This window comes from Hylobates moloch, unplaced genomic scaffold (genome assembly GCF_009828535.3).
Source record: "Hylobates moloch isolate HMO894 unplaced genomic scaffold, HMol_V3 SCAFFOLD_8, whole genome shotgun sequence".
Taxonomy (NCBI): Eukaryota; Metazoa; Chordata; class Mammalia; order Primates; family Hylobatidae; genus Hylobates; species Hylobates moloch.
The window spans coordinates 72,764,461-72,791,872 of record NW_026652283.1 but is presented as its reverse complement, the minus strand read 5'-3'; the positions used below and the strand labels follow the sequence as shown (position 1 = coordinate 72,791,872).

Genomic DNA, 27,412 nt, shown 5'->3' with positions numbered 1-27,412 from the left:
ACAAGCCTGCTGAGAAAGCACCAGCGCCTGGAGCTGGTCTGACAGTTCCCACAAGCCAAACTGGTGAAGCTTACCTCAAGGGGGAGGGTGCTTGAAGTTCACAGTGACTCACAAAGCCAGTTTCAAAATTGCATCCCTTTCTCTGCTTCAGCCCAAGAAATGTTCCAATTCTCTGAATCCTATGCGGAGAGACCCACGTGGGGGCCAAACAGCCAGTATCCCCGGCTGTTCCATTCCAACAGATATTGTGGAGGTGGAGTGGAGAGGAGCTGGAGAAGAAGTGGGCTGAGAAGTAGGGCCCTGGATAAGCAGCTAACAGTGTTGAAGGAAAGGCGGAGTAGCTGAGAGAACATAGGAAGAGACCTAAGGGCTGGAGGCACTGGAAAAATCTAACAAGCCTGGGGATTCCATGCAAGTTGACACCAAAGTTTAAGCACATGTAAATTAAATTGGTTTCATAAGAATTTGTTTCGCACGGGCCATGGTGGCTCAGGCCTGTAATCCCAACACTTTGGGAGGCTGAGGCAGGCAGATCACTTGAGGTCAGGAGATCAAGACTAGCCTGGCTAATATGGTGAATCCTCGTCTCTACTAAAAATAGAGAAATTAGCCAGGCTGGGTGGCGTACACCTGTAATCCAAGCTACTGGGGAGGCTGAGGCAGGAGAATCACTTGAGCCCAGGAGGTAGAGGTTCTGGTAAGCCAAGATCACGCCACTGTACTCCAGCCTAGGTGACAGAGCGACGCTCTGTCTCAAAAAAAAAAAAAAAAAAAAAAAGAATTTGTTTTGCTCCACATTTCCCATCTGTATGTCTAGATTCCCTCCCTTCCTCTTTTCTACTTTTCTGTAGTAGTCCTCTCTTCCCTCTTTTGCCTTCTCCCAGAAGTGGCATGGGCCTATTTTTGCTGCCTTCCCATCCATGCTTGGACGCCACCCTCCAGGAAGGCCAGGCAGCTTTGGATCTGCTCAGGCCCCCATGGAGGAGTGAGGACAGTGGCATCCCCCCTTCCCTGGAAGACTGTGCTTCAAGGCCAGACCCCAGGGTTCATGCCTCTTTCTTTCTTCCTTCTGCTTTCCCCTTAACAAATACTTTCAGTTCCCTTCAAGTCTGCTCTTATTCTCTTTTTCCATCCTTTGGTCCATTTCCAGCCACCCTGTCTGAACTGGGCAGGGAGCAGCAGACTGACAGCTTCAGCTGCCAACAGAGGCAGCCGTGGGGCTCTGGACAGACCACTGGATTTAGAGTCAAAGACTTGGACTTCGAGCTCCCATTCAGCAACTTACAACCTATGTGATTCTGGCCATGTTGCTGTCTGAGCCTGTGGGGTCAACAATACATCCTCCCCACCTTCACAAGGTAGTTTTCAGGATCAAATTAAAAATGATACTTGAGAATATGCACACAAAAAACACTGGACATAGATGAAGTTTTTGTGGTTTTGTTTTCATTTTTTTAAGCTCTGAATAGCTTTTTCCAGCTGGTCTAATGGTTATCATCTCTTCTCTCCTTTGTCTCCTCCCAAGGGTCAGCCCTCAACCCTGGGGAATTTCTTCAGAGTTGATCTGGCCATGTCCTTAACCTTGAGAAGTGGTGCACAAGACATGATATAACAAAGAAGGGTAAAATTCCTCACATGCCAGGTGGAAAACAAGATCCAACTTTTGGAACCCACTAATGAATGTGAATTAGGAATCAGCCTCTCCAATCCTGACCCCAGCACCAGCTCCATCCTTCCCACCAGGCATGTGGATGACCTATCATCCCCTGGAAACTGAACTCAGAGCAGCTGTACCACTTAGTGTGTGTCTGTCTTGTGGTCCCTGACAAACTCTATTACACAATATCTGCTATTTGTAGGCTAATCGCAGTGGCTCTTGCCTATAATCCCAGCACTTTGGGAGGCCAATGCAGGCGGCTCACTTGAGGTCAGGAGTTCGATATCAGCCTAGCCAACATGGTGAAACCTCATCTCTACTAAAAATACAAAAATTAGCCAGGCGTGGTGGCGTGTGCCTGTAATCCCAGCTACTCGGGAGGCTGAGGCAGGAGAATCCTTTGAACCCGGGAGGCAGAGGTTGCAGTGAGCCGAGATCATGCCTCTGCACTCCAGCCTGGGAGACAGAGCAAGACTCTGTCGCAAAAAAAAAAAAAAAAAAATACTGGGCGCAGTGGCTCACGCCTGTAATCCCAACACTTTGGGAGGCCAAGGTGGGTGGATTACCTGAGGTTAGGAGTTTGAGACCAGCCTGGCTAACATGGTGAAACCCCATTTCTACTAAAAATACAAAAAATGAGCCGGGTGTGGTGGTGCATGCCTGTAATCCCAGCTACTCAGGAGGCTGAGGCAGGAGAATCATTTGAACCCAGGAGGAGGAGGTTGCAGTGAGCCAAAATCATGCTGTTGCATTCCAGCTTGGGCAACAAGAGCAAAAACAAACAAACAACAATAACAAAAAAAAACCTGCCATTTTTTCTACACACTGACCTCCTCATCCCTGAGCTCTTCAACACAAAGTCTATGCTCTCATTAGCTTAGTGTTTCCAAGCCTCACCCAGTGCCTGGTTCTTCAGAGTTGATTAGTAGATTGTCAAGTGCTGAAGGAATGAATGAATTCCCTAAGGAAGACATTTCTATTTCCCCTGAGATAGACTGGTTAGCTAAGTCACCATGGACCCTGCCCTCGTGGAGTTTTTATTTTGCCCTGCCAAATTTTTGTTCAGAGAGCCCTTCTGTGCAACTCAGCCACTTTAGCGCGAGGACCCGAGACCTACAAAATCAATATAAACCAGAGACTCCCTGAGCTACATTTCCCATACATATTCACGAGGTCTTTATAAGTCTGGGACAGGGGACTCAGACAGGGGCATTTAAAGGTTAGCGGCCATCTGGGAATCAAAGTTTCATAAACCACTGCCCAAACCATGCTTTCATCAAGTTTCAGTGAGTCAAGGTCATTCCAGTAAATCCCACTTCTGATGCCAACTACAAATTTCATGAATCCCCAGGACCACCCATTTCTGAGACAAATTGCAAGTTTGAGGTCCCCGAGACCACCTTCAGTTTTGATAATTAACTAGAATGACTCACAAAACTCACTGAAAGCTGTTTTACAAATGTTTTACTTAAGCCTTCACAAAGAACCCAACTGATCTTACAGGTATAGTCAACCAATCTTGCAAGAATTCAACAAATAACTTCTGTAATATTAGAGTTTATTAAAGCAAAAAATACAGATGAAAATGAGCCAAGGGAAGAGGTACCTAAGGCAAGGTCCAGGAGAGTCCCAAACAAAGGAATCAGTCACAGCACTTCCAGTTCTCTCCCAGTGGAGCTGTGCAGACAGGGCCTACTTCTCCCAGAAACTATGTGTGACAATACACACAGAGAGAGTATTGTTAAGCAGGGAAGCTCTTCCAAGTCTTGGTGTCCAGAGTTTTTATTGGGGCTTGGTCACATAGACGTGGCTGACCATCCATGTGGCTAACCATAGTCTCTGGCCCCTCCAGAAATTGAGTTGACTCTATGTGGCCAGAGTTCCCACCATAAATCACATTATTAGCATTGACAATGCTAACAAGGTCCCCAGTAATGAAGATATTCTTATCAAGCAGGACATTTCAAAGCTTAGAGATTACCTCCCAAGAGCCAAGGGCAAAGGTTGGGCCTCTCTTTGGACAAGGTTAATCCTTTACTGCACCACTGGAAACAAGTTGTTAAAGTTGTCAAAGATGAACCGTTCACAAAGAGCCCAACTGATCTTATAGGTATAGTCAACCAATCTTTCAAGAATTCAATAAATAACTTCTGTAACACCAGACACTAAATGAGAACTCATTGCCTTTATTTCTAACCATCTGAATATTGTCTGTGTTCCTGTTTGAATGAAACCATAATGACACTTTTAATAAGCACAACCTATCTTTTTCTGTCTCTTTTTCTCAGAAGGGCTAGAAAATCACTTTCCCTTCTATGTATATTTATCTTCTGTGGGCTTTCACTTGTTGGAAGAGAAGTATCCAGTTATTGTTTATTTATTGGCTGCGATTACTTTCAGGTTCAGGTTAAAGGTAAGAGATGCAGCAGTCTCATAAAGAAGATGGAAGACAGAGCCTCTCAAAACAATTTATGGGACATCAGATAACGCAGAGAACCCACATCCCCAGGAGCAAGGGCTAAAGAGTGCAATCTATGTCTTAACTCATCTCAGAATTTCAATGTAACAGGAAATTTGCCATTCCCAGATTCAGTGTGAGAAACAGCTTTGACGATGCAGAGAACTGCAGGCTATCTCTCTGACACTAGCAATGTGGTGTGGCAAATGGAATCAATCTCTACTTCCCTGTGTTGGAACAAAATGTTTCTACATGAAAAACGAACAAAAAAGTTTTCCCAAATTGCAAGGGAAATGCACCATAGAATAGCCTCCTATTTAAAGATAATTAAATATAAATTTGTCTTATACATTTGTATCTTTTATTACATTGTATAAATCAGAATCTGATTTAGTATAAAATTATATTCTGAGAGTTTTATGTTTGGCATATTAGTAGACCAAGTGTTTTGCAATTAAAAAAAAAAACATAATGACTTCTAAGTGCCCTACTATCTAGTTTGTGAATTTTATCTAGTTTGTGAATTACAAATACAGAAAATCAAAATTGGGGTTATAATGATAAAGTCATTTGTGCAAGCCAATGTTCTCTTTTAATTTTTTTGTGCGAGGTTGACACCTAAAAAGAAATGAATGTGATCAAAGTTTAGTGGTGTAATCAGATAAACTTATGATATGGTTTGGCTGTGTCCCCACCAAAATCTCAACTTGAATTGTATCTCCCAGAATTCCCACGTGCTGTGGGAGGGACCCAGGGGGAGGTAATTGAATCATAGGGGAGGGTCTTTCCTGTGCTATTCTCGTGATAGTGAATAAGTCTCACAAGATCTGACAGGTTTATCAGGGTTTCTGCTTTGCTCCTTCCTCATTTTCTCTTGCTGCCACCATGTGAGAAGTACCTTTCACCTCCCACCATGATTGTGAGGCCTTCCCGGCCAGGTGTAACTGTAAGTCCAATTAAACTTCTTTTTCTTCCCAGTCTTGGGTCTGTCTTTATCAGCAGTGCGAAAACAGACCAATACAACTTACAACCAAGTTGTTATTTTAATGGTTTGAATATCCATAATTGACCATGAAATTGTTTTGACATGACAAAACTTTACTGTGGAGTATTTTATTCTACATCATATTGCTGTTTTATTCTATTGCTGTTAATCCCTCACGTAGAATCCTCATCAGTGCTGACAGTTTCCCTGATTCTATGTGTCACTGAATCTACCACACAGGTTGCATGGGCCCACACATTCACATATAAGATTATAGAAGATGAAGAACCTAAAACTGGCTTCCCGTTCCTCTAAGAGTTCCTCTTCTTCTTCCCCTATCCATGCCCTATCCAACCTCCCTACATGATTTTCATGTGAAGCTCTCTGGGTTTTTCTGGCATACCCTCTCCTGCTAAGAAGTTGCCTCTGGCCAAGTGCGATGACTCACACCTGTAATCTCAACATTTTGGGAGGCTGAGGTCAAGAATTTAATGGGCAAAAATAAAGAAGTCTGGTAACACCAAGTATTTGAGAGCATATGGATCAATTGGATCAATTATATACAGCTGATGGGAGTGTAAATTGGTACAATTTTGTGGAAATAAATTGGTGTTATCTTGTAAAGTAAAATATTTATAAACTCCAATGATCCAGCAATATAACATCTAGTTATATACCTACATATAAGAGAAAGTTTAGCACATATATACCTGGAGACACATATGGCAATGTGCATAGCAGCATTGTTTTTTATTGGGAAAAATCTGGAAACAAAACAAATGACAATGGGAGAGTGGAAAAACAAGATGTGATCTATTCATAAAATGTAAATTCAATAGCATTGAAAATGAATGTGGGACAGCAAAGGAGAATAGTAGTTACATAATGTCAAAGGAAAAAAATAAGCACCAGAAGACAATATACAATATGATAGTATTTTTATATAGTTTAAAAACAAAAAATTAAACATATTATTTGGGCACGTGCATGATGTTTGGGCATGTGCATGATGTGTGTGCATGATTGTTAAAAAGTAGTTTAAGCAATAGGACCTTAACCACAAATTGAGATAATGGCAACAACTAAGGAAGAAGGGAGGGATGGAGTGACATAGAGGAACACAGAGGTAGGTGTAGATTATTAATAATATTCTAGTTGTTGGGTTGTGTCATCATAAGTGTCCATTGCATTGTGAAGGAAAGGAAGGTGGGAGAGAGGTGGACGGGGGTAGAAGGAGAGTGAGAGAGGGAGCTGACCTAACTGCCATGCGTCTCTGGCTGCTTGTTACAACCATAAAGAAAGACCACTAATACCACCTCATGATGAAACTTTTCAGGTAATCATTAGTGTTGTTCACTCTGATACAATTCTCCTCTTTTGGGGCAGGGTGGCGACACGGAAGGCTGCACTTCTCTTTGAAGTTAAACAGGACCATGTGACTTGCTCTGGCCAAGCAATGTAAGCAGAAAGTGTCACTGTCAGGCTGAAGCCTTCAGGAGAAGCAAGGCACCAGTCAACACACTCCCTTCTCCAGCTTCAGTAAATACCTAAAACACGTAGCATTGGCTTGGTAATAGGCTTACTGGTGATGAAGAAATTAATATTGAAGGTTGGAAAGATGGCACTCCATGTTATGTAAGAAGTGAAAATGTTAAGAGCATTGCCTTTGGTCACTCAAGAAGTGCGTTATATACCTAGAACCCTTGAGCTCTAAGGGAAGACATCACGGAAACAGAATGTAACACTGTGTACCAGCTGCCTTTGGTAATATATTATAAAAGAGAGGCCCAAAGGGAAATCAGATGGTCTGTTTTGCAAGCAGCAATGAAAGAACTAACTGACTCCATGTCTTCAACAGGTAAATGGTAAAGAAAGCTTTCATTGATAAATGATCTTCAATAAAGACACACACAAATACATACACGTGGCTGGGTGTGGAGGCTCACCCCTGTAATCCCAGCACTTTGGGAGGCTGAATCAGGTGGATTGCTTGAGTCCAGGAGTTTGAGACAAGCCTGGGCAATGTAGTGAGACCACAACTCTACAAAAAAAATAAAATTAATTAGCCAGCTATGGTGGCATGCCTGTGGTCTCAGCTACTTGAGAGGCTGAGGTAGGAGGATCTCTTGAGCCAGGGAGGTCAATGCTTCAGTGAGCTGTGCTCATGCCACTGCACTCCAGCCTGGGCAACAGAGTGAGATTCTGTCTCAAAAAAAGAAAAAAAATACACACACACACACAGACACACGCACACTATAAAAATCTTTCTCTCCTTCCTCATTTCCGCACAGCCCCAGGAAACAATCATTCCATTTTTCTGTCTCTATAAATTTGACTATAGGTACTCATAAAGTGAAATCATACAATATTTGTCTTTTTCTGACTGGCTTATTTCACTTAGCATAATGCTCTCAAGATTCATCCATGTTGTAGCTTCAGTCAGAATTTTATTCCTTCTTAAGGTTGAATAATATCCCTGTCTATATCTATATATATATAGATATAGATATGTATACATATATTTGTATATATATGTATATATATATACTACTTTTTGCTTCATCTGTCAGTGGGCACTTAGGTTGCTTCCGCATTTTAGCTATTGTGAATAATGCTGCTATGAACATGGGTGAACAAATATCTCTTCAAGGCCCTGCTTTCAATTATTTTGGGTATACACCCAGAAGTGGAATTGCTGAATCATATGGTAATTCTATGTTTAACCTTTCTTTTTTTTTTTTTTGAGACAGAGTCTCGCTCTGTCCCCTAGGCTGGAGTGCAATGGCACAATCTCAGCTCACTGCAACTTCCACTTCCTGGGTTCAAGTGATTCTCCTGCCTCAGCCTCCCGAGTAGCTGGAATTACAGGCATGCACCACCACACCCAGCTAATTTTCGTATTTTTAGCAGAGACAGGGTTTCACTATGGTGGCCAGGCTGGTCTCAAACTCCCAACTTCAGGTGATCCGCCCACCTCAGCCTCCCAAAGTGCTGGGATCATAGATGTGAAGCACCATGCCCGGCCTGTTTAATCTTCTGAGGAACCTAATACTGTTTTCCACAGATGCTATACCATTTTACACTCTGATATGGTTTGGATCTGTGTCCCTGCCCAAATCTCATGTCCGTTTGTAATCCCCAGTGTTGGATGTGGGGTCTGGTGGGAGGTGATTGGATCATGGGGATGAATTTCTCCCTTTGGTGCTGTTCTCATGATAGAGTTCTCACAAGATCTGGTTGTTTTAAAGTGTGTGGCACCTCCCCACCGTCTCCCTTCCTCCTGCGCCCACCATGTAAGATGTGCCTGCTGCTCCTTCGCCTTCCACCATGATTGTTAAGTTTTGGGGGGGCCTCCTAGAAGCTGAGCAGAAGCCGCTATGCTTCCTGTAAAGCCTGTGGAAACATGAGCCAATTAAACCTCTTTTCCTTATAAATTACCCAGTTTTAGATATTTCTTCATAGCAATGTGAGAACAGACTAAAACACATTCCCACTGTCAGTGCATAAGAGTTTCCATTTCTCCACATCCTCACTAACACTTGTCATTTTCTGTTTTGTTTTGTTTTGTTTATAATAGCCATCCTAATGGGTGTAAGGTGGTATCTCATTGGGATTTTGGTTTGCATTTCTCTAATGATTAGGGATGCTGAGCATTTTTTCATATGCACATTAAGCATTTGTATATCTTGTTTGGAGAAAGGTCTATTCAAGTCCTTTGCCCATTTTTGAATTGGGTTGTTTAGTATTTTGTTGTTGAATTTTGGGAGTTATCTACATAGTCTGGATATTAATTCTTTATAAGATATATGATTTGAAAATATTTTCTCCCATTCTGTGCATTTTTACTTTGTTGATAGTGTCTTTAGGTGCACAACATTTTTAAATTTTCATAAAGCATAATTTGTTCATTTTTTTCTTTTGTTGCCTATGCTTTGTTGTCATAGTCAAGAAATTATCGCCAAATCCAGTGCTGTGATGCTTCTGTCCTATTTTGATCTAAGAGTTTCATAGTTTAGGTCTTACATTTAAGTTATGGGTCTATTTGGGGTTAATTTTTTTTTTTTTTTTGAGATGGAGTCTCACTCTGTCACCCAGGCTGGAGTGCAGTGGCGCAATCTCAGCTCACTGCAACCACTGCCTCCTGGGTTCAAGTGATTCTCCTGCCTCAGCCTCCCGAGTAGCTGGGACTACAGGCATGCGCCACCATACCTGGCTAATTTTTGTGTTTTTAGTAGAGACACGGTTTCACCATGTTGTTCAGGCTGGTCTCAAACTCCTGATCTCATAATCTACCCACCTCGGCCTCCCAAACTGCTGGGATTACAGGCGTGAGCCACCACGCCCAGCCTCAACTTTTATTCTTTTACATGTGGATATTCAGTCTTCTCAGTATCATTTGTTGAAAATACTGCCCTTTCCCCATTGAATGGTCTTGGCAACCTTGTCAAAAATCATTTGGCCATGTACGCTAGGGTTTCTTTCTGGTCTATTCTATTGTATTAGTTTGTATGCCTGATCTTACGCCAGTAGCACACTGCTTTGAATACTGTAACTTTGTAGCAAGTCTTGAAATCTGGATATGTGAGTCTTCAAGCTTAGTTCTTTTTCATGGTGGTTTTGGCTATTTGGAGTCTCTTGAGATTCCATATGACTCTTAAAATGGGTTTTTCTATTTCTGCAAATAAATATCATTGGGATTTTGATAGATATTGCATTGAATCTATAAATCACTTTGGGTAGTATTGACAACTTAACAATATTAAGTCTTTCAATCCATAAACATGAGATGTCTTTCCATTTATTTAAGTCTCGTTTAATGTCTTTCAGAAATGTTTTGCAAGGAGTCTTTCACCTCCTTGACTAAGTTAATTCCTAAGTGTGATATTCTTTTTGGTGCTATTGTAACTGGAATTTTTAATTTACTTTTCATATTGTTCGTTGTTGCTGTATAGAAATGCAAATGATTTTGTTTGTTGACTCTGTATTTTGGTACATTGGTGAATTTATTTATTAGTTCTAACAATATTTTGTGGAATCTTTAGGGTTTTTTTACATATAAAATCATATCATCCATTAACAGAGATAATTTTACTTATTCTTTTCAATTCAGATTACTTTTATTTGTTTTTCTTGACTTATTCCTCTGGCTAGAACTTCCAGTACTATAAATAGAAGTAGCCAAAGTGGGCATTTTTGCCTTGTTCCTGACATAAAAGAAAAGCTTTCACCATTAAGTATGATGTTTGCTGTGGGTTTTTCATATATGTCTTTTATTTTAATGCATTGTAGTTGTTTTCTTCTCTTCCTAGTTTGTTGAGTGTTTTATCACAAAAGAGTGCTGAGTTCTGTCAAATGCTTTTTCTGCATCCAATGAGATGATCATATAGCTATTTTCCTTTATTCTGTTATTGTGATGTGTTACATTGATCAAGTCTCATATATTGAAACATCCTTGCTTTTCAGAAATAAATCCCACTTGGTCATGGTGTAAAATCATTTTAATATGTGGGGGGGTGCTGAGCGTGATGGCTCATGCCTTTAATCCACCACTTTGGGAGACCAAGGCAGGCAGATTGCTTGAGCTTAGGAGTTCAAGACCAGACTGGCCAACATGGTGAAACCCTGTCTCTACTAAAAATACAAAAAAAAAAAATAGTGATATGCATATATATACATGTATTATATATATATATATTTGGTTTGCTAGTATTTTGTCAAAGTTTTTGCATCAGTGTTCACAAGGGATACTGATCTGTGGTTTTCTTTTCTTGTAGTGCCTTCACCTGGCTGTTATTAGGGTAAAGCTGGACTCACAGAATTAGGGAGTTTAGCCTTCTCCTCAGTTTTTTGGAAAAGTTTGAGAAGAATTGATGTTAGTTCTTATTTAAATGTTTCTTCACTGGTAGAATTCACCAGTGAACCATCAGGTCCAGAGCCTTTCTTTATCAAGAGATTTTTTATTACTGATTCAATCACCTTATTAGGTATACATTTATTCAGATTTTCTTTTTTTTTTTTTTTTTTTGAGACGGAGTCTCGCTCTGTCGCCCAGGCTGGAGTGCAGTGGCGCAATCTCGGCTCACTGCAAGCTCCGCCTCCCGGGTTCAAGCCATTCTCCTGCCTCAGCCTCCCAAGTAGCCGGGACTACAGGCGCCCACCACCACGCCCGGCTAATTTTTTGTATTTTTAGTAGAGACGGGGTTTCACTGTGCTAGCCAGGATGGTCTCGATCTCCTGACCTCGTGATCCGCCCACCTCGGCCTCCCAAAGTGCTGGGATTACAGGCGTGAGCCACCGTGCCCGGCCCAGATTTTCTATTTCTTCATGATTTAGTCTTGATAGGTTTTATGTTCCTAAGAATTTGTCCATTTTATCCAGGTTATATAATTTGTTGGTGTAAAATTGTTCATAGGCCGGGCATGGTAGTTCACGCCTGCAATCCCACCACTTTGGGAGGCCGAGGTGGGTGGATCACCTGAGGCCAGGAGCTCGAGACTGACCTGGCCAACATGGCAAAACCCAGTCTCTACTAAATATACAAAAACGAGCCAGGTATGGTGGCATATGCCTGTAATCCCAGCTATTCAGAAAGCTGAGGCACAGGAATCACTTGAACCTGGGAGGCAGAGGTTGCAGTGAGCTGAGCTCGCACTACTGCACTCCAGCCTGGGCAACAAAACAAGGCCCTGTCTCAAAAAATAATAACAATAATTAATATATATCAAGCAGTAACTATAAGCCAGGCACTCCTTTAAAGGCTGTACGTTATTTCGTTTAATATTTATGAAAACCACATGTGAGGACTTTACTACTCTTATCCGTAATTTACAGAAAAGGAAACTGAGATTCTGACAGATGAAAATTTTTTCAAGGGTCAGATTCATTTAGACCTTTAACAACTTCACTCTCTGGATGTGGAGCACAATGAAAACAATGACGGGTGAAAACTTTCCCAGCTCAGAGATCTCTGTGGTCATGCCAAGGTGTCAGGGAGAATTAAGGGAAAGCCACCTTCTCTGAGAGGTCTTCCCTACCATTCCTTTCTGGATTGGGGATCGCTCTCCTGTGTTTCCACAGCTCCCCAGGAAGGTCTCATGGGAGACTTTATCACCTTGCACCTGAAGGGCCCCTGGGCTCCACAACCTGCAGCTTTAGAATTGGGTTCATCTGTCTTCTCTATCACTTCTCTATCACCGTATCCCCAGCACTTAGCCTAGGAACTAGTACACACTCAATGAATATTGTTGGAATTAATTCATAAAGGAATATATAAAAGAGAAAAACTGTTCACCTCTCTCTCCCACCACCGTCTGTGCACTCCCAGCCAACAGTGTCTGGCACACAAAAGGTGAGTCACATACAGGGGACCTCCAACCAGAGATAAAAACATACTCAGATTTGTCTCCTCTAGTTGGAAGAAGGGGATCTGAGAGTGAAGAGGGACAGAGACATCTGTGTTTCAGGACAGAGAATGGGGACAAGGGGTAAGAGAGAAGGCAGGAAAGAACAGATGACAGAAAACAAGTTATTAAAAAGGTAGAAAGAACTAAAGAAAGAAAGGCTCTAGAGAGAATACTAACAATTTCTAACCCAGGTCTAAATAGATCTAGTTTAAACAACAAAGAAAACCCTCCTAAACAATTTTTTTTTTTTTGAGACGGAGTCTTACTGTCACTCAGGCTGGAGTGCAGTGGTGCAATCTCAGCTCACTGCAACCTTCGCCTCCCAGGTTCAAGCGATTCTCCTGCCTCAGCCTCCCGAGTGGCTGGGATTACAGGCACATGCCCCCATGCCCAGCTAATTTTTGTATTTTTAGTAGAGACGGGGTTTCACCATGTTGGCCAGGATGGTCTTGGTCTCCTGACCTCCTGATCTGCCTCCTAAAGTACTGGGATTACAGGCGTGAGTCACTGCACCCCGCCCCTCCCAAACATTTTCTAAGCAAACTTCTTCCCCTTCCTCTTTCCCTTCTTCTTCCCCTTCCTCTTTACCTTCTTCCCCTTCCTCTTCTTTTTTTTTTTATTTTTTTATTTTTTTATTTTTTTTTTGAGACGGAGTCTCACTCTGTGGCCCAGGCTAGAGTGCAGTGGCGCAATCTCGGCTCACTGCAAGCTCTGCCTCCCGGGTTCATGCCATTCTCCTGCCTCAGCCTCTCCGAGTAGCTGGGACTACAGGTGCCTGCCACCACGCCCGGCTAATTTTTTGTATTTTTAGTAGAGACGGGGTTTCACCGTGGTCTTGATCTCCTGACCTTGTGATCCGCCCGCCTCGGCCTCCCAAAGCGCTGGGATTACAAGCGTGAGCCACCGCGCCCGGCCTCCCCCTCCTCTTCTAATTCCTCTAAGGCCTGAGAACTTTAAACTTCATTTTCTAGCCAGAGAAGTAATTGACACTTAGAGTGGGGAAGCATTGGAAGGGCTTGTCATAATCCAATTTGCACTGTAGAGGAAACACAATATTATGCCTAATATTTAGTCATGGATAAGAACTGATGCCATCCCCATCCTATCTGTACCAATAACCCACTGGGGATGATTTGGCCACATGGCTCCTTCTGAACGAGCACCTGCAGATGGGAGCCCAGGAATGGTTAAGCCACTGCACAAGGAGAGTCACCATCATCATAACATGCCAGCCCATTCTTCCTTAAGGAGAATGCCTAGTCACTAAGGTTAGAACATACTAGATATAGATATTGGGTATATCTCCTTCTTCTTTGGGGCAACCCCAGGAAAATGGACTCTTTTCTCCTTTCAAGTGTTCAGGTTGAGGATACAAATTGATCAGTCCATGTGGGTGAGTTAGGAAGGGTTAGGATAAAATGCTTCCTTTCCCCTTGCCCTGTATGCCTCTGGCTATTTTAAGGGCTATCTGAAAGGGAAGTAGAGATGGCATGTTTCTCTATCAGGATTCCTGAGTCCTAACCGTCCAAGCACACACGCAGTTGAAGTACAATCAGCCAGAGCAATACATATGCTTTTGAAATTTCCTATAGTACTTCACCCCTACAGGAAAGGAATTCACAGAAACACCAAGCCTTGAGTCAATATGATTTATTATTTTCTCTTCTGCCATTAACATTCTAGCTACTGGGTAAGTTGTTCTCCATCCTTGGGATCTCATGGTTGGGAGGAGAGGTCTGGGTTCCCTCTCACAAAGCTCTCAACGATAGAATAGAAGCACAGCTGCCTCAGTTATCTCACGGCTGCTGCTGGAACCAACATGAGTTCCATATCCATTCCAATCAAAACCAGAAAAATCTCCACACTGCGAGGGACTAGCCTCTGGGAAGTATCCTCCTCCACCAATGCAGTGCTGGGAAACAAAGACAGGAAGAGGCGATAATGAGAGATCTGCCAGTGAGGCCAATGCCATCTTAACAGCCAAATCTAGTGATTTCTTTGGTCCTCATCAGACTCTCCATTGACAGTGTTGATCTATCCTTCCCATAAAAACCTCTCTTCCTTGGCTCACACCTGTAATCCCAGCAGTTTGGGAGGCCGAAGAGGGTGGATCATTTGAGGCCAGGAGTTCGAGACCAGCCTGGCCAACATGGTGAAACCCCATCTCTACAAAAAATACGAAAATTAGCCAGGTGTGGTGGCAGGCAGCTGTAGTCCCACTACTCAGGAGGCTGAGGCAGGAGAATTGCTTGAACCTGGAAGGTGGAGGTTGCAGTGAGCTTAGATTACGCCATTGCACTGCAGCCTGGGCAACAGAGTAAGACCCCGTCTCAAAAGAAAAAAAAAATCTCTTCCTTTAGACAAGACATTATTGTCTTGACTTTCTTTCAACTTTTCTGAATATTCATGCTCAGAGCCCCTCCCTGTTCTCTTCTTTCATAAATCCTCTAAGCGTTGCTCCATAGTGGAGGACCTATCTCCCTCTCCCTTATAAACTGCATGACCGCTGTGGCCTCAATTACCAAAAATTCACTGATGGCCCCAAAATCTCCATCTCCTGGTGAGATGCTTCTTATGCTGAAGACCTCAAAGTCCATCTTGGATCTCTACACAGGAATCTCAAGCTCCAAATGACCAAAATAGAGTTAATTATATCCCTCATTGACCCAGAACCTATTCATCATCCAGACACTCCGACTTCATAAATGACACTCACTCACCCAAATGAGAACCATTGTTATTCTAGACTTCCCTGCCCACAAAATCTCATGTCGAATTGCAATCCCCAGTGTTGGGGGTGGGGCCTTGTGGGAGGTGATTGGATCATGGGGGTGGTTTCACATGAATGATTTTAGCACCAGCCCCTTGATGCCGTCCTCGTGAGAGTGAGTGACTTCTCATGAGATCTGGACATTTAAAAGTATGTAGCACCATCCGGGCATGGAGGTTCATGCCTGTAATCCTAGCACTATGGGAGGCTGAGGCAGGCAGATCACTTGAGGTCAGGAGTTCAAGACCAGCCTGACCAAAATGGAGAAACCCCATATCTACTAAAACTACAAAATTAGCCCAGTGTGGTGGCTCATGCCTGTAAACCCAGCTACTTGGGAGGCTGAGGCAGGAGAATCGCTTAAACCTGGGAGGTAGAGGTTGCAGCAAGCCTAGATTGTGCCACTGTACTTCAGCCTGGGCAACAAGAGCAAAACTCTGTCTCAAAAAAAAAAAAAAGTGTGTAACACCTCCCCTGCCTTTGCTCCTGCTCCTGCCATGGGAGACACCTCACTCCTTTTTGGCCTTCTGCCATGATTGGCAGCTTCCTGAGGCTTTCCCAGAAGCAGAAGCCGCTATACTTATGGTATAGCTTGCAGAACCATGAGCCAATTAAACTTCGTTTCTTTATAAATTACCCAGTCTCAGATATTTCTTTTTCTTTTTTTTTTTTTTTTTTTTTTTTTTTTTTTTTTTTGAGACAGGGTCTCACTCTGTCACCCAGGTTGGAGTGCAGTGGTGTGTGACCTTGGCTTACTGCAACCTCCACCTCCCAGGCTTAAGCAGATCCTCCCACCTCAGCCTCCCAAGTAGCTGAGACCACAGGCACGTGCCACCACACTTGGCTAATTTTTGTATTTTTTGTAGAGACAAGTTTCGCCATGTTTCCCAGGCTGGTCTCAAACTCCTGAACTCAAGAGATCCAACTGCCTTGCCTCCCGAAATACTGGGATTACAGACGTGAGCCACCGTGCCTGGCCAATATTTCTTTACAGCAGTGAGAGAATGGACTAATACAACTGGTATTCCATTTAAAATCTTTGGAATTTATCAATCCCGCCATTCAGGATTCCTGAGACTTAACATTTCAACCACACAAGGGATGGCCTGAGTGAAGTTTCTAGAAGATGATGTCCAGGACTGTCCCAGCAACTCCCCAGTGCAGTGTGTATCTAGGCAAACCATGGCTAGGGTTGGGGAGGCCCAGGTTTTCTCTGAAATATAAACCTCAGATGAAGGAAAACAACACTTGTGTTTCTCAAGGAATCTCAGCTCTAAAGACTTCTACAGAGTGTTTCAGCACACAAGCCTCACCCCAGCTCCAAGCGATTGAGTGTTTTCTCACAAAGGCTGAGCACCCAGTAATGGTTCTTTTGAAGCCTCACCCCTTGATTTTGGTCTTCAAAGGGACAGGATGTGTATACCTGGACGAAAGGTCCCACAGCCCTGGCCCCTGAAGCCCAGCAATGAGCAAGAGAAGGTCACACTCCCACACACAGACACACACACCCCAGTCATACCACACTCAACACACACACACACACCAACACACACTGACAAACTCGACCCTACTCACACATCCTTGTGGTCCCCACAGAGACTCACGTGCTCAGTGTTACATCCGGTGACCCTCACTCCAGCACACAAGGCGTTGGCTGCTCTCTCGTTATTAAATACCCTGAACTGAACAAATCCCGCAGTGAATTCCTCTGAAAACAAGAGGCAGAAAACAGCATTGAAGGAAGATGCTAGAAATCGCTTTCATTAGGCCAGCCCAGAGGCTCTCAATGCCAAAGCTCAGGCTATGGCCCAACACTCCAGCTGTACTGGTGGAGACCAGCACCCCTGTGGCCAACGGCTGGTGCATCCTTGCCTCAAACTTGGCCAAGAGGGACCTTTTCCCAACCCCAGCGACCAAGAGCTGGTCCTCAGAGAGGGCTCCTCATCTGCCAGAGGCTTGTGAAGAGAAATTCAACTCTGCAGGAAGATCACCACTGAACATCTCCAAGGGCTGAGTTGCAGAAATTAACAGATGTATTCACTCTGTTCCTGTTTACATTTTTCTTTTCTCTTTTATTTTAAAATCTCAACTCCCAAATGTAAATAATAACAGCTTTGAGTTCTATAATATATGCTCAGCCTCTGTGAAGCATACTATGCTACCAACTTTGGCTTCACACAAAATAAACTCACAACAGAAAAAAAAGTCTCGCCATTTTTTTGGTTGTTCTGTGCACATAGACCTGGCCTGGTCCTAACAAGCTCCTGCAGGGCTAAGAGTGGGTTGTTAGGAGTAAAGAGTCTGGAGTCTGGAGCCCGGCCGGGCACGGTGGCTCACACTTGTAATCCCAACACTTTGGGAGCTGAAGGGGGCGGATCGCCTGAGGTCAGGAGTTGGAGATCAGCCTGGCCAACACGGTGAAATCACATCTCTGCTAAAAATACAAAAATCAGCTGGACGTGGTGGTGGGCACCTGTAATCCCAGCTACTTTGTAGGCTGAGACAGGATAATCATTTGAACCTGGAAGGCACAGGTTGCAGTGAGCTGAGACTGCGCCATTGCACTCCAGCCTGGGCAACAAAAGTAAAACTCCATCTCAAAAAAAAAAAAGTCTGGAGCCAAATTTCCTCACCCCAGTTGCTGATTCTTCCACATATGCCTTGTGATCTTCATTAGTTTCTAAACCTCTCAGTGCTTCAGTTTCCTAAAATGAGGTTAATAATAGTTCAGATCTCAAAGGCAGCCATGCAAATCAAGTGAGGCAATACAGGGAACATTACAGAAGAGAACCAGGCTTCAGTCGGATGCATAACTGTTACCTAGCATAGTTGAATGTATTCCCTTTCCTACTAAGAGTTCAGAGGATCATTAAAGACTCACGCTGGCCATAGGGTGAGTAATAAGATGCTGTTTTCTGGGCATTGCCAAAATCATAGACCACAGGGATCGCCGGGCCGTTGTCAGTCCAACACTTTCCTCCTCCATATTTCACTGGATATTTCTACAAAGAACATAGAAAAAGTCATGGAGTAAAGGCAATAGCTTTGCCATTACCAGCATCTCCTGGGATGCTGCCATTCATAGAGGGGAAACAGTGCTTTCTCAGTAACTGAGATTACTTCAAAACCAGTCAAAATAAGAATCTTTCCATGACACTGCTGCCAGTTAGGGGGGAGCTGTGCTTCTGAGGCAGCCTAGACCACTTCATTCTCTCTCTCTCTCCTTCTCCCTGACCCATCCACACTCTTCCTGCCCCAGCTGTCCTCTCCAATAGGTCTTTTCTCTTGCCTGGCTTAGAATTCCTAAGAGAAGAAACAGAAGCCATCAGCAAATCTAGGTTAGAAGAACATGGGAGACAGGCCCATTAAAAAATGACTCCTGCCCAGCCTCTAACACTTGCTTCTCTGTACACCCATGAAAACCAGTCCCAGCCAGCAGCCCTTTGTACCTGGTAGATGCCAAACAGATTATGTCCCAGTCTCTGGAGGAAGCCAGTGTTGGTGCGGTACCTCAGCAGGGCACTTTTTCTCCAATGCTGCATGGGGGACTTATTGGGCACGTGCCAGATGCCCAGGTCCTTGGCCTGGATGTCGTAGTAGCCGGGGTTCTGGAAAGCAACAGACACTGAGCCTGACTGGGCCAGGAGGTCCCAGGAGGCAGAAGGTCCACACATGCAACCTCAGCTGGACTGAGAGCTCTGGACTCCAGGTGAGCAGATGGCCAAGCATACTCAGACACCCCACTCCCAGCCGATGATCCCACCACACCCAGGGCCCTAACAGCCTTGTGAGGAGGAAGTTGTGATTCAAAGTGTAAGTTGGCTGGGCGTGGTGGCTCATGCCTATAATCCCAGCACTTTGGGAGACCAAGGCGGGCAGGTCACTTGAGGTCAGGAGTTTGAGACGAGCCTGGCCAACACGGTGAAACCCCGTCTCTACTAAAAGTACAAAAATTAGCCGAGTATGGTAGTGGGCGCTTGTAGTCCCAGCTACTTTTGAGGCAGAGGATCACTTGAACCCAGGAGGCAAAGGTTGCTATGAGCCGAGATGACACCACTGCACTCCAACCTGGGCAACAGAGTGAGACTCCGTCTCAAGGAAAAAAAAAAAAAAGATGTAAGTATTTCTCTCCTCTTCTCCAGCCCATCCCACATCCCTACCTTCCAGCCATCCCTCCTGCAGGCTTGTGGCCAGCCACACTCCACTCCTCACCCTCACCCGAGTGGGTAAGAAGTGGCACCAACCTTGTAGTCATCGCTCGTGGCCGCCTCTGCAGATCCAAAGGTGTTGTAGTTGGCCCAGTTGCCATCCCCCTCTGGGTAGTCTGCTTTGCTGCCCTGCTGACTGGACCAGCGATCACCCACCGTGCACTTCCCACGCATGTCATTCTCGTGCACGCTGGCCACCAGGGTCCAGCCGCCACCCCCCGAGGTCATGTCACAGAAGGTCTGGTAGATAACACCATTCTCAGTACGGAGAAAATACAAGCCATCTGTAGAGAGAACCAGCCCAGAGCCTCCCTGTCTGAGAGCTGAGGGTTCATCTCAGCCCCGTGACAAGAACGCCCTAGGAACCAGAGACACGGCCTAAAGGCTCCTGTCCTGAGTCACATCACTAAGTGCTCCCAGGGGCGCTGGGGCCTCCCTGAGTTCAGAAGATCATGCTCCTGTAACTGAGACAGAACATAGAATTGTATAAAATCCCAGTGACATTTTTCATAAAGTTAAACATGGAATTATTGTATGACCCAGAAATTCCACTGCAGGTCTATCCCCAAAAGAATTGAAAACAGGGCCTCAAGCTGATGCTTTTACACCACTGTTCATTGCAGCATTAGTCACAAGAGCCAAACTGAAGAAACAATTCGAATATTCACCAACAGGTGAATGAATAAACAAAATATGGTGTGTGCATATATGTATCTACAGTGGATAAAAAGGAATGAAATACCCACGCTACAACATGGACAAACCCTCAAAACACTGTGCTAAGTGAAATAAGCCAGACACCAAAGGACAAATACCATATGACTCCAATTATATGAGGTAACTACACTAGGCAAATCCATGGAGACAGAAAGTAAAATGCAGCTACCAGAGACTGAGGGAAGAGAGTTATTGCTTAATAACTCCATGTTATTTTTTGTTTTGTTTTGTTTTTGTTTGTTTTTGAGATGGAGTCTCACTCTGTTGCCCAGGCTGGAGTGAAGTGGCACTATCTTGGCCCACTGCAACCTCTGCCTCCTGAGTTCAAGCGATCCTCCCACCTCAGCCTCCCAAGTAGCTGGAATTACAAACGTGCACTCCACACCCGATTGATTTTTGTATTTTAGTAGAGACAGGGACTCACCATGTTGGCCAAGCTGGTTTCAAACTCCTGGCCTCAACTGATCCACCCATCTCAGCCTCCTAAAGTGCTGGGATTACAGGCCTGAGCCATCGCACCCGGGCCCTCCATGTTATTAAGTACAGAGTTTCTGTTTGGGGCACTGAAAAAGTTCTGCATATGGATAGCTGTGATGGTTGCACAACCTTGAAGGTAATTAATGCCACTGAATTGCACATTTAATATTGCTTAAAATGACAAATCCTATGTAAATTATAATGTACATATACTTTACCATAATTTTTTAACTAAAAGACAAAAAGACTCCCAGAAGACACAGTCCTGATGCCCTGACTGAGCTCTGTTTGATGTCTCATCACTCACCAAATGCACTAGGACATTTGTCTTTGATTTCCTTGCAGCTTCTGGGCAGAGACGGAGACGAAGAACAGGTCCTTTCCTCGGAGTAAGTTTTAGCCTCATCTAGAGAATACGCAGAGTTTTACTCTCTTTCCTGGTCTGACAAAAAACCTAGCCTCTCCTATCGCCAGTCCCACACTCATTCCACCGCTGTGGCAGAACCTTGCTGCCTGGGTGGTAAGGCCTGAGACAGCCAGTGTCATATCCACTCAGCCCATCAGTGTCACATCCACTCAGCCGATCGGCATCATATCCACTCAGCCCATCCGAACCAACAGCCAGCACAGGCTTAAAGCATGCCTCCCACCACAAGACCTGTCCTTGTGCTGGGTCCTGCCCTAAGCACTGAGTAATCAAAGACATTAAACTTCCCCAGTAAGAGCTTGCCTCTAGAGGGAATTGCTGACAAGTCAACAGAAAATTGTATTGAGAATAAATGGCAGAAGAAAGGCAAACTCAAGAGAACAAAAGAAAGACTCTGAGGTAAGAATGGAGAATGGAAAGGCCAGACAGCGAGCAGGGCAGTTGCCTGGGAGAAGAAGGCAAGAGGGGTTGTCTCATGTCTTAGTCACAGAAGACCTTCCAGTCCAGGTGACATCTTAGCTTATTCTGAGAGAATAAACATGATTTATCGGTAGGAAGAGAATCCAAGGCAGGAAAAACAGCATATCCAAAGGCCTAGAGAAAAAAAAAAATACAGCGTAGTCCAGCTGTAGAACTACAAACTGCTTAATATGGCTGAAACATGGGGTGTGAAGTAGGGAGTGGTGAGACTAATCTCTACTCCAAAAAGTCTGCAAATTATTCGAACAGTCTAGGGGAAAGCTTTGAGGTCAGAGGTGATTGACCTCAGTTTCCTCATACCTAAAACACAGTTAATAAACAGTGCTTTTGCAAATATGAAGTAAGAAGATATTTCCAAACAGCCTTTTCTTTAAAAAAAAATTTTAAACAGTGAAGAAAAATAAAAAATTTTAAATGTCATTGTTATTCTTGTTGTAGAGAGGAAAACTGTGAAGAGAACATTCTCCAGGCACAAAGCAGACCATGTAGTTCCCATGGAAATCCCACGACCAAGGCCACAGGAGTGGGCAGTGGCTGGGAGGTAACACAGTTCTTACCACAGCCCCATCAGGGTCACACAAAAGCACAGAGCCTGGACCCAGGACATGCCTCAAGCAATACCCTCACTGCCACAGGCCAGATCCTGCCAGAGACCAGAAATCAGCACTCAGTCTACATGCAAGCCAGCCTCTGTGCATCTCAAAGACATGCTGTGTGTCCTGGGAGAGACCAGGATCCCAGAAGCCACCCAGCTGAAGGAACTGCTCTCCCTAGCAGCGTGACTCACCTGTACTCCACCCTCTGGTGGCCGCAATGAGAAACAGCAGGAAGCGGAGTTGGTTCATTGCAATCTAAAGAAAGCAAGATGAAGGTCACCATCTTGGCCATCATTTTTCTCTACATCCCTGCCCCACCCCTGTCCAGTCCTACAACGACTCCAAAACCCCTTGCCTTTTGTTTAAACTTCACACATCTCTGAGACCAAAAGCAGACCTAAGCTGAAAACAGGGTTCCCCCAACTCGCAGACCTTGCCTGAGTCTCAGCTGCACTTTCCTTGGGTACAGAGAGCTCCTTCACTCCCTCCCTCCCTCCACCGCGCCCTGGAGCGCAACAGAGTGCAGCTTTCTCCAAAAACGCTCCTGATGTGGAATGAGGCGCTGAAAGCTTTATGGAGGAAGCCCAGTGGGGCCAACCCAGGTTTCCAGCCTCACCCTCCCCTGGCACAATGCCCAGTGCAGGGGAGGCTTCTGGTTATCTCAGGGAGGTTATTTATACAGTGGAATTAACAGGTTCTAAAGAAAAAACCAATCCTAAGAATCACCTGCTAGGGTTGTTCCCGGATCTGGGGGTTTCATGGACCTGTGTCAAGTAGGAAGTAGACGAAGAGACTAACAAGAGTTGGTGTTGGTTTTGGGCTTTTGTGCCTTTCTTTTCTTGCAAAATAAAAACGTTCTCTAAATTAAGCATCTGTTGGCTTGGCAGGTTGGCTCAAATCCCAATACTTTGGGAGGCCAAGGCAGGAGGATCACTTGAACTCAGGAGTTTGAGACCAGCCTGGGCAACATAGGGCAACCTCTTCTCTACTAAAAATAAAAATAAAAAAATTAGCATGGCATGGTGGTACTTGCCTGTAGTTTCAGGTGGGGCTGAGGCAAGGCGAGAGGGTAACTTAAGTCCCAGAGATAGAGGATTCAGTGAAATATGACCATGCCACTGTACTTCAGCTTAGGTATCTCAAAATAAATAAATAAATGAAATTAATCATTGGCCATAATTATCAATTCGTAGAAATAGAAAAAGGAAATTTTAACAAAATGGGAATGTGATCATTTCTGAATAAAATGGTAAAAAGGAATGGAGGGGGAAGAAATACAAAACACACATACACAAAACGAATAAAAAATTTTAAAAAATAAATATAAACCTTTAGTTTGAATAAATTTAGTTTCATACAAAGACTCACTACTTTGTCCTTAATTTTGTCATTTTGCCACAAACTAGGGAAAATTTACTACAGACTTCATTTGAAACTGAATCAATAGGAAACCTCTCTGATGCTTTGAACCCCTGTCTTATTCCTGTTCCTATGCCATGAAGTTCTCAAATGCTACCCTGCAGTTATAATAGAATTGCTCGGTTCTTCCCCAGTGATATCATACACCTAATACATAATGTCATTATAGCATTAATGATACTGTAATCTTTTCTTATGAAGATTGTGAATATCTTTTTTGTTAAGCTAATATTTCCTATTTGTTGGTTCAAAGTACTGATTTGCACAAAATACTCACATATTGATAGAAGAAAATAAAATAGCACCCAAGAAGAAAAACTGCAAAAAAGTTATACTTTTGTAAATTTAAAATCTATTAGAAGCTATTTGCTCTGTGTATGTGGAAAATAATTAAATAAAATTAAATCTATTAGAAACTAAATTAACTCATCAGTATAAGTAATAAAATGAACATACTCAGCTTTCATATTTACAAACAACAACCTCTTAGAAATAGAGGTCTCAGCCAGGCACTGTGGCTTACGCCTGTAATCCCAGCACTTTGGGGGGACGAGGGTGGCCCATCACTTGAGGTCAGGAGTTCAAGACCAGCCTGATCAACATGGCGAAACCCTGTCTCTACTAAAAACATAAAATTAGCTGGGCACGGTGGCAGGCACCTGTAATCCCAGCTACTTGGGAGGCTGAGGCAGGAGAACGGCTTGAACCCGGGAGGCAGAAGTTGCAGTGAGCTGAGATCGCACCATTGTACTCCAGCCTGGGCAACAAGAGTGAAATTTCGTCTCAAAAAAAAAAAAAAAAATAGAGGTCTCTAAGTTTACAGTTCACAAGTGTAAATACATGTATATAAAGTTAACACCGGCCGGGCACGGTGGCTCACGCTTGTAATCCTAGCACTTTGGGAGGCCGAGGCGGGCGGATCACGAGGTCAGGAGATTGAGACTACGGTGAAACCCCGTCTCTACTAAAAATACAAAAAATTAGCCGGGCGTGGTGGCGGGCGCCTGTAGTCCCAGCTACTCGGAGAGGCTAGGAGGAGAATGGCGTGAACCCGGGAGGCGGAGCTTGCAGTGAGCCGAGATTGCGCCACTGCACTCCAGCCTGGGCGACGGAGCGAGACTCCGTCTCAAAAAAAAAAAAAAATTAACACCAAGGGCCCAAGATCTAGAGAAAAAAATTAAACATCCCCTCAGTTGTTCATTACTGTGTGTAACTAACCACCTGAAAACTTAATGGCTTAATAAAACAGTAACATATTTGCAAAAATAATAAAAAAGAAAATTTATACTTATACTACTTTCTTTAGTTGATTCTAAGACACGTTTTTTTGTGTGTTTTGACATCTCTCATATCATTATGCATCTCATCCTTAATGGTACATGATGCCATCTAATAGACTGGGAAAACAGTACATCCATTTTAGGGACATTACCCCTTCTAACCATCATCATCCAATCAGTGATTGCGTCCCATTGAGTCTACCCCTACTTCCTCTTGAATCTGTTCCCCACACAACTTCCTCCAAACCCCACTGCCCTGGACATTCATTTAGTTCAGTCCGGTACCTTTTAGCTGTAACTAATAGAAACCCCATCTCAAAGTGGCTTTTCTAAAAAGTAAATCTATTACCTCATGAAATAGAAAATCGAGAGAGAGGGCAAGATCCAGGCTTGCTTGACAGCAGCTTCTCTTTATTTTATTTTATTTTATTTATTTATTTATGTTGAGACAGGGTCTCACTCTGTTGCCCAGGCTAGATGGAGTGCAGTGGCACAATCTCAGCTTACTGCAGCCTCAATCTCCCAGGCTCAGGTGATCCTCCCACCTCAGCCTCCCAAGTACCTGGGACTACAGGCACACACCACCACACCCTGCTAACTTTTGTATTTTTGGTAGAGACGAGTTCTCACCGTGTTGGCCAGGCTGGTCTCTAACTCCTAGGCACAAACTTTCCTCCTGCCTCAGCCTCCCAAAGTGCCGAGAGTATAGGTATGTATGTGACAGTATGGATGTGCGTGAAGATAGGAGAATGTGGAAGAAAGCCCCTCCCCACCAACTCACTCCAGCCCCACATCTGCATCTCCAAGTGACTTGGAGAAGCTTTATTGTAAAATTACACATACAGAAAAAGATATAAGACATTAAATATGCAGTTTAATAAATTATAAAAAAGGCAAATACCTGTGTAATTATCATCCTAGCTAAGCAATGAAACTTTAGCAGCACCCAGAAGCTTCCCATATGCTGCTTCCAGATAACAGACCTCTCCCTTCCCGAAAGGTAATTAATGGCCTGACTGTGATGGAAATCAGCACTTCCTTGTGCCCATACCTCATTGTTCCAAATATTTTAGATTGATAAAATGTCTTGATATCCAGCAGAGCAAGGCTTCTCACTTTGCTCTTCTTTTTTGGTTATTCTTGGTCCTTTGCCTCTACACATACACACACACACACACACACACACATACATGCACACACCCTTTAGGATTTTATTGGAATTACATTGAATCTATAGATCATTTAGAAATAATTTATGTCTTTAAAATATTGAGTGTGGCCTGTTTCTTCATTTATTTGTGTTTTTATTGCTTTTTCATATCTTATAGCTTCCTTATAGGGATTTTGCGTATGATTTGTTATTTGTTCCTTAGTATTTGACTTTCTTTTTCTTTTTTTAGACAGGGTCTCACCCTGTCACCCAGGCAAGTGATTCTCCCACCTCAGCCTCCTAAGTAGCTGAGAACACAGATACACATCACCATGGCCAACTATGGGATCTCACTGTGTTGCCCTAGCTGGTTTCGAACTCCTGGGCTCAAGCAATCCTCACACCCTTGGCCTTCCAAAGTGCTGGAATTACAGGCATAAGCCACCATGCTGGCAGTGTTTGACAGTTTTGATGCTATTATAAATGTCATATTTTTGAAATTTTATTTTCTAATTGTTTGATGCTTATGTATAGAAATACAACTGATTTCACAAATATATATATATATATTATATATATATCAATGACGGCACAGGAAAGACATAGTCTCAAAATAAATATAAATTTTCAGCTTCAATAAATTTAGTTTTATGAAAAATAATATTTTTTCTTACTTTTCTCATTTTGCTACAAACCAATGAAAACACTCTTGTAGTGGGGGGGTCATTGTAGAGTAGCACTGGCCCCCAGGCTATATTTTGGAATCACTGATCCAGGACAAACTTCCTCTGATGCTTCAACACCTGCTTTGCCATTTCTGTCCCAGTGTCATTCCTCAAGTTCCTGAGCATAAATGTCCCTCATGCCTCTTCCCCCTCAATAATGGAATGGATCACTTCCTCCTCGGTGTTGCCACATCCCTTATGCCCATTATTATCTTAACACAACAACATGACCTTTTCATCGTTTACATGTTTCTCACAGCAGTTCTTAGGAAAGTTTTATGAGGCACCATATTTGTTAAGCTAATACTTTATTTATTTGTGGAGAGAAAATATTGAACTATATATTCTCAGATATATTAACAATAGGAAATAGACTGTATCTAGGTCCAAGACAAATATTCGATTTTTTTTTTTTTTTTTTTTTTTGAGACATGGTCTTGCTCTGTCACCCAGGCTGGAGTGCAGTGGTACAATCATGGCTAATTGCAGCCTTGACCTCCTGGGCTCAAGCAATACTCCCACCTCTGCCTCCTGAGTAGCTGAGACTACAGGCGCATGCCACCACACCCGGATAATTTTCTAATTTTTTGTAGAGATGGAGTCTCACTATGTTGCCCAGGCTGGTCTCTAACTCCTGGGCTCAAGTGATCCTCCCACACC

The 27,412-nt window shown here is 43.6% G+C and overlaps 1 protein-coding gene across 1 annotated transcript; it reads right to left on the bottom strand.

Annotated features, from left to right (window-relative positions):
* Window positions 1–14,138: 14,138 nt before the first annotated feature.
* ITLN1 (intelectin 1) lies at window positions 14,139–22,734 on the bottom strand. Its single transcript, XM_032161239.2, has 8 exons — window positions 22,611–22,734; window positions 22,370–22,433; window positions 20,983–21,081; window positions 19,518–19,765; window positions 18,723–18,881; window positions 18,155–18,275; window positions 16,878–16,981; window positions 14,139–14,415 (listed from the first exon to the last, which is right to left on the bottom strand). Exons 2-8 carry the CDS (start codon window positions 22,425–22,427, stop codon window positions 14,263–14,265), a joined length of 942 nt encoding a protein of 313 aa, XP_032017130.1. The 5' UTR covers window positions 22,428–22,433; window positions 22,611–22,734; the 3' UTR covers window positions 14,139–14,262.
* Window positions 22,735–27,412: the final 4,678 nt, after the last annotated feature.

Coding starts and splice junctions, on each gene's coding strand:
- ITLN1 (XM_032161239.2), bottom strand. CDS start 22,427: ATGAACCAACTCCGCTTCCTGCTGTTTCTCATTGCGGCCACCAGAGGG. Junction 18,882..19,517: donor CCACGAGCGATGACTACAAG/GTTGGTGCCACT, acceptor GTTGCTTTCCAG/AACCCCGGCTACTACGACAT. Junction 18,276..18,722: donor ATCTGTTTGGCATCTACCAG/GTACAAAGGGCT, acceptor TGTTCTTTGTAG/AAATATCCAGTGAAATATGG.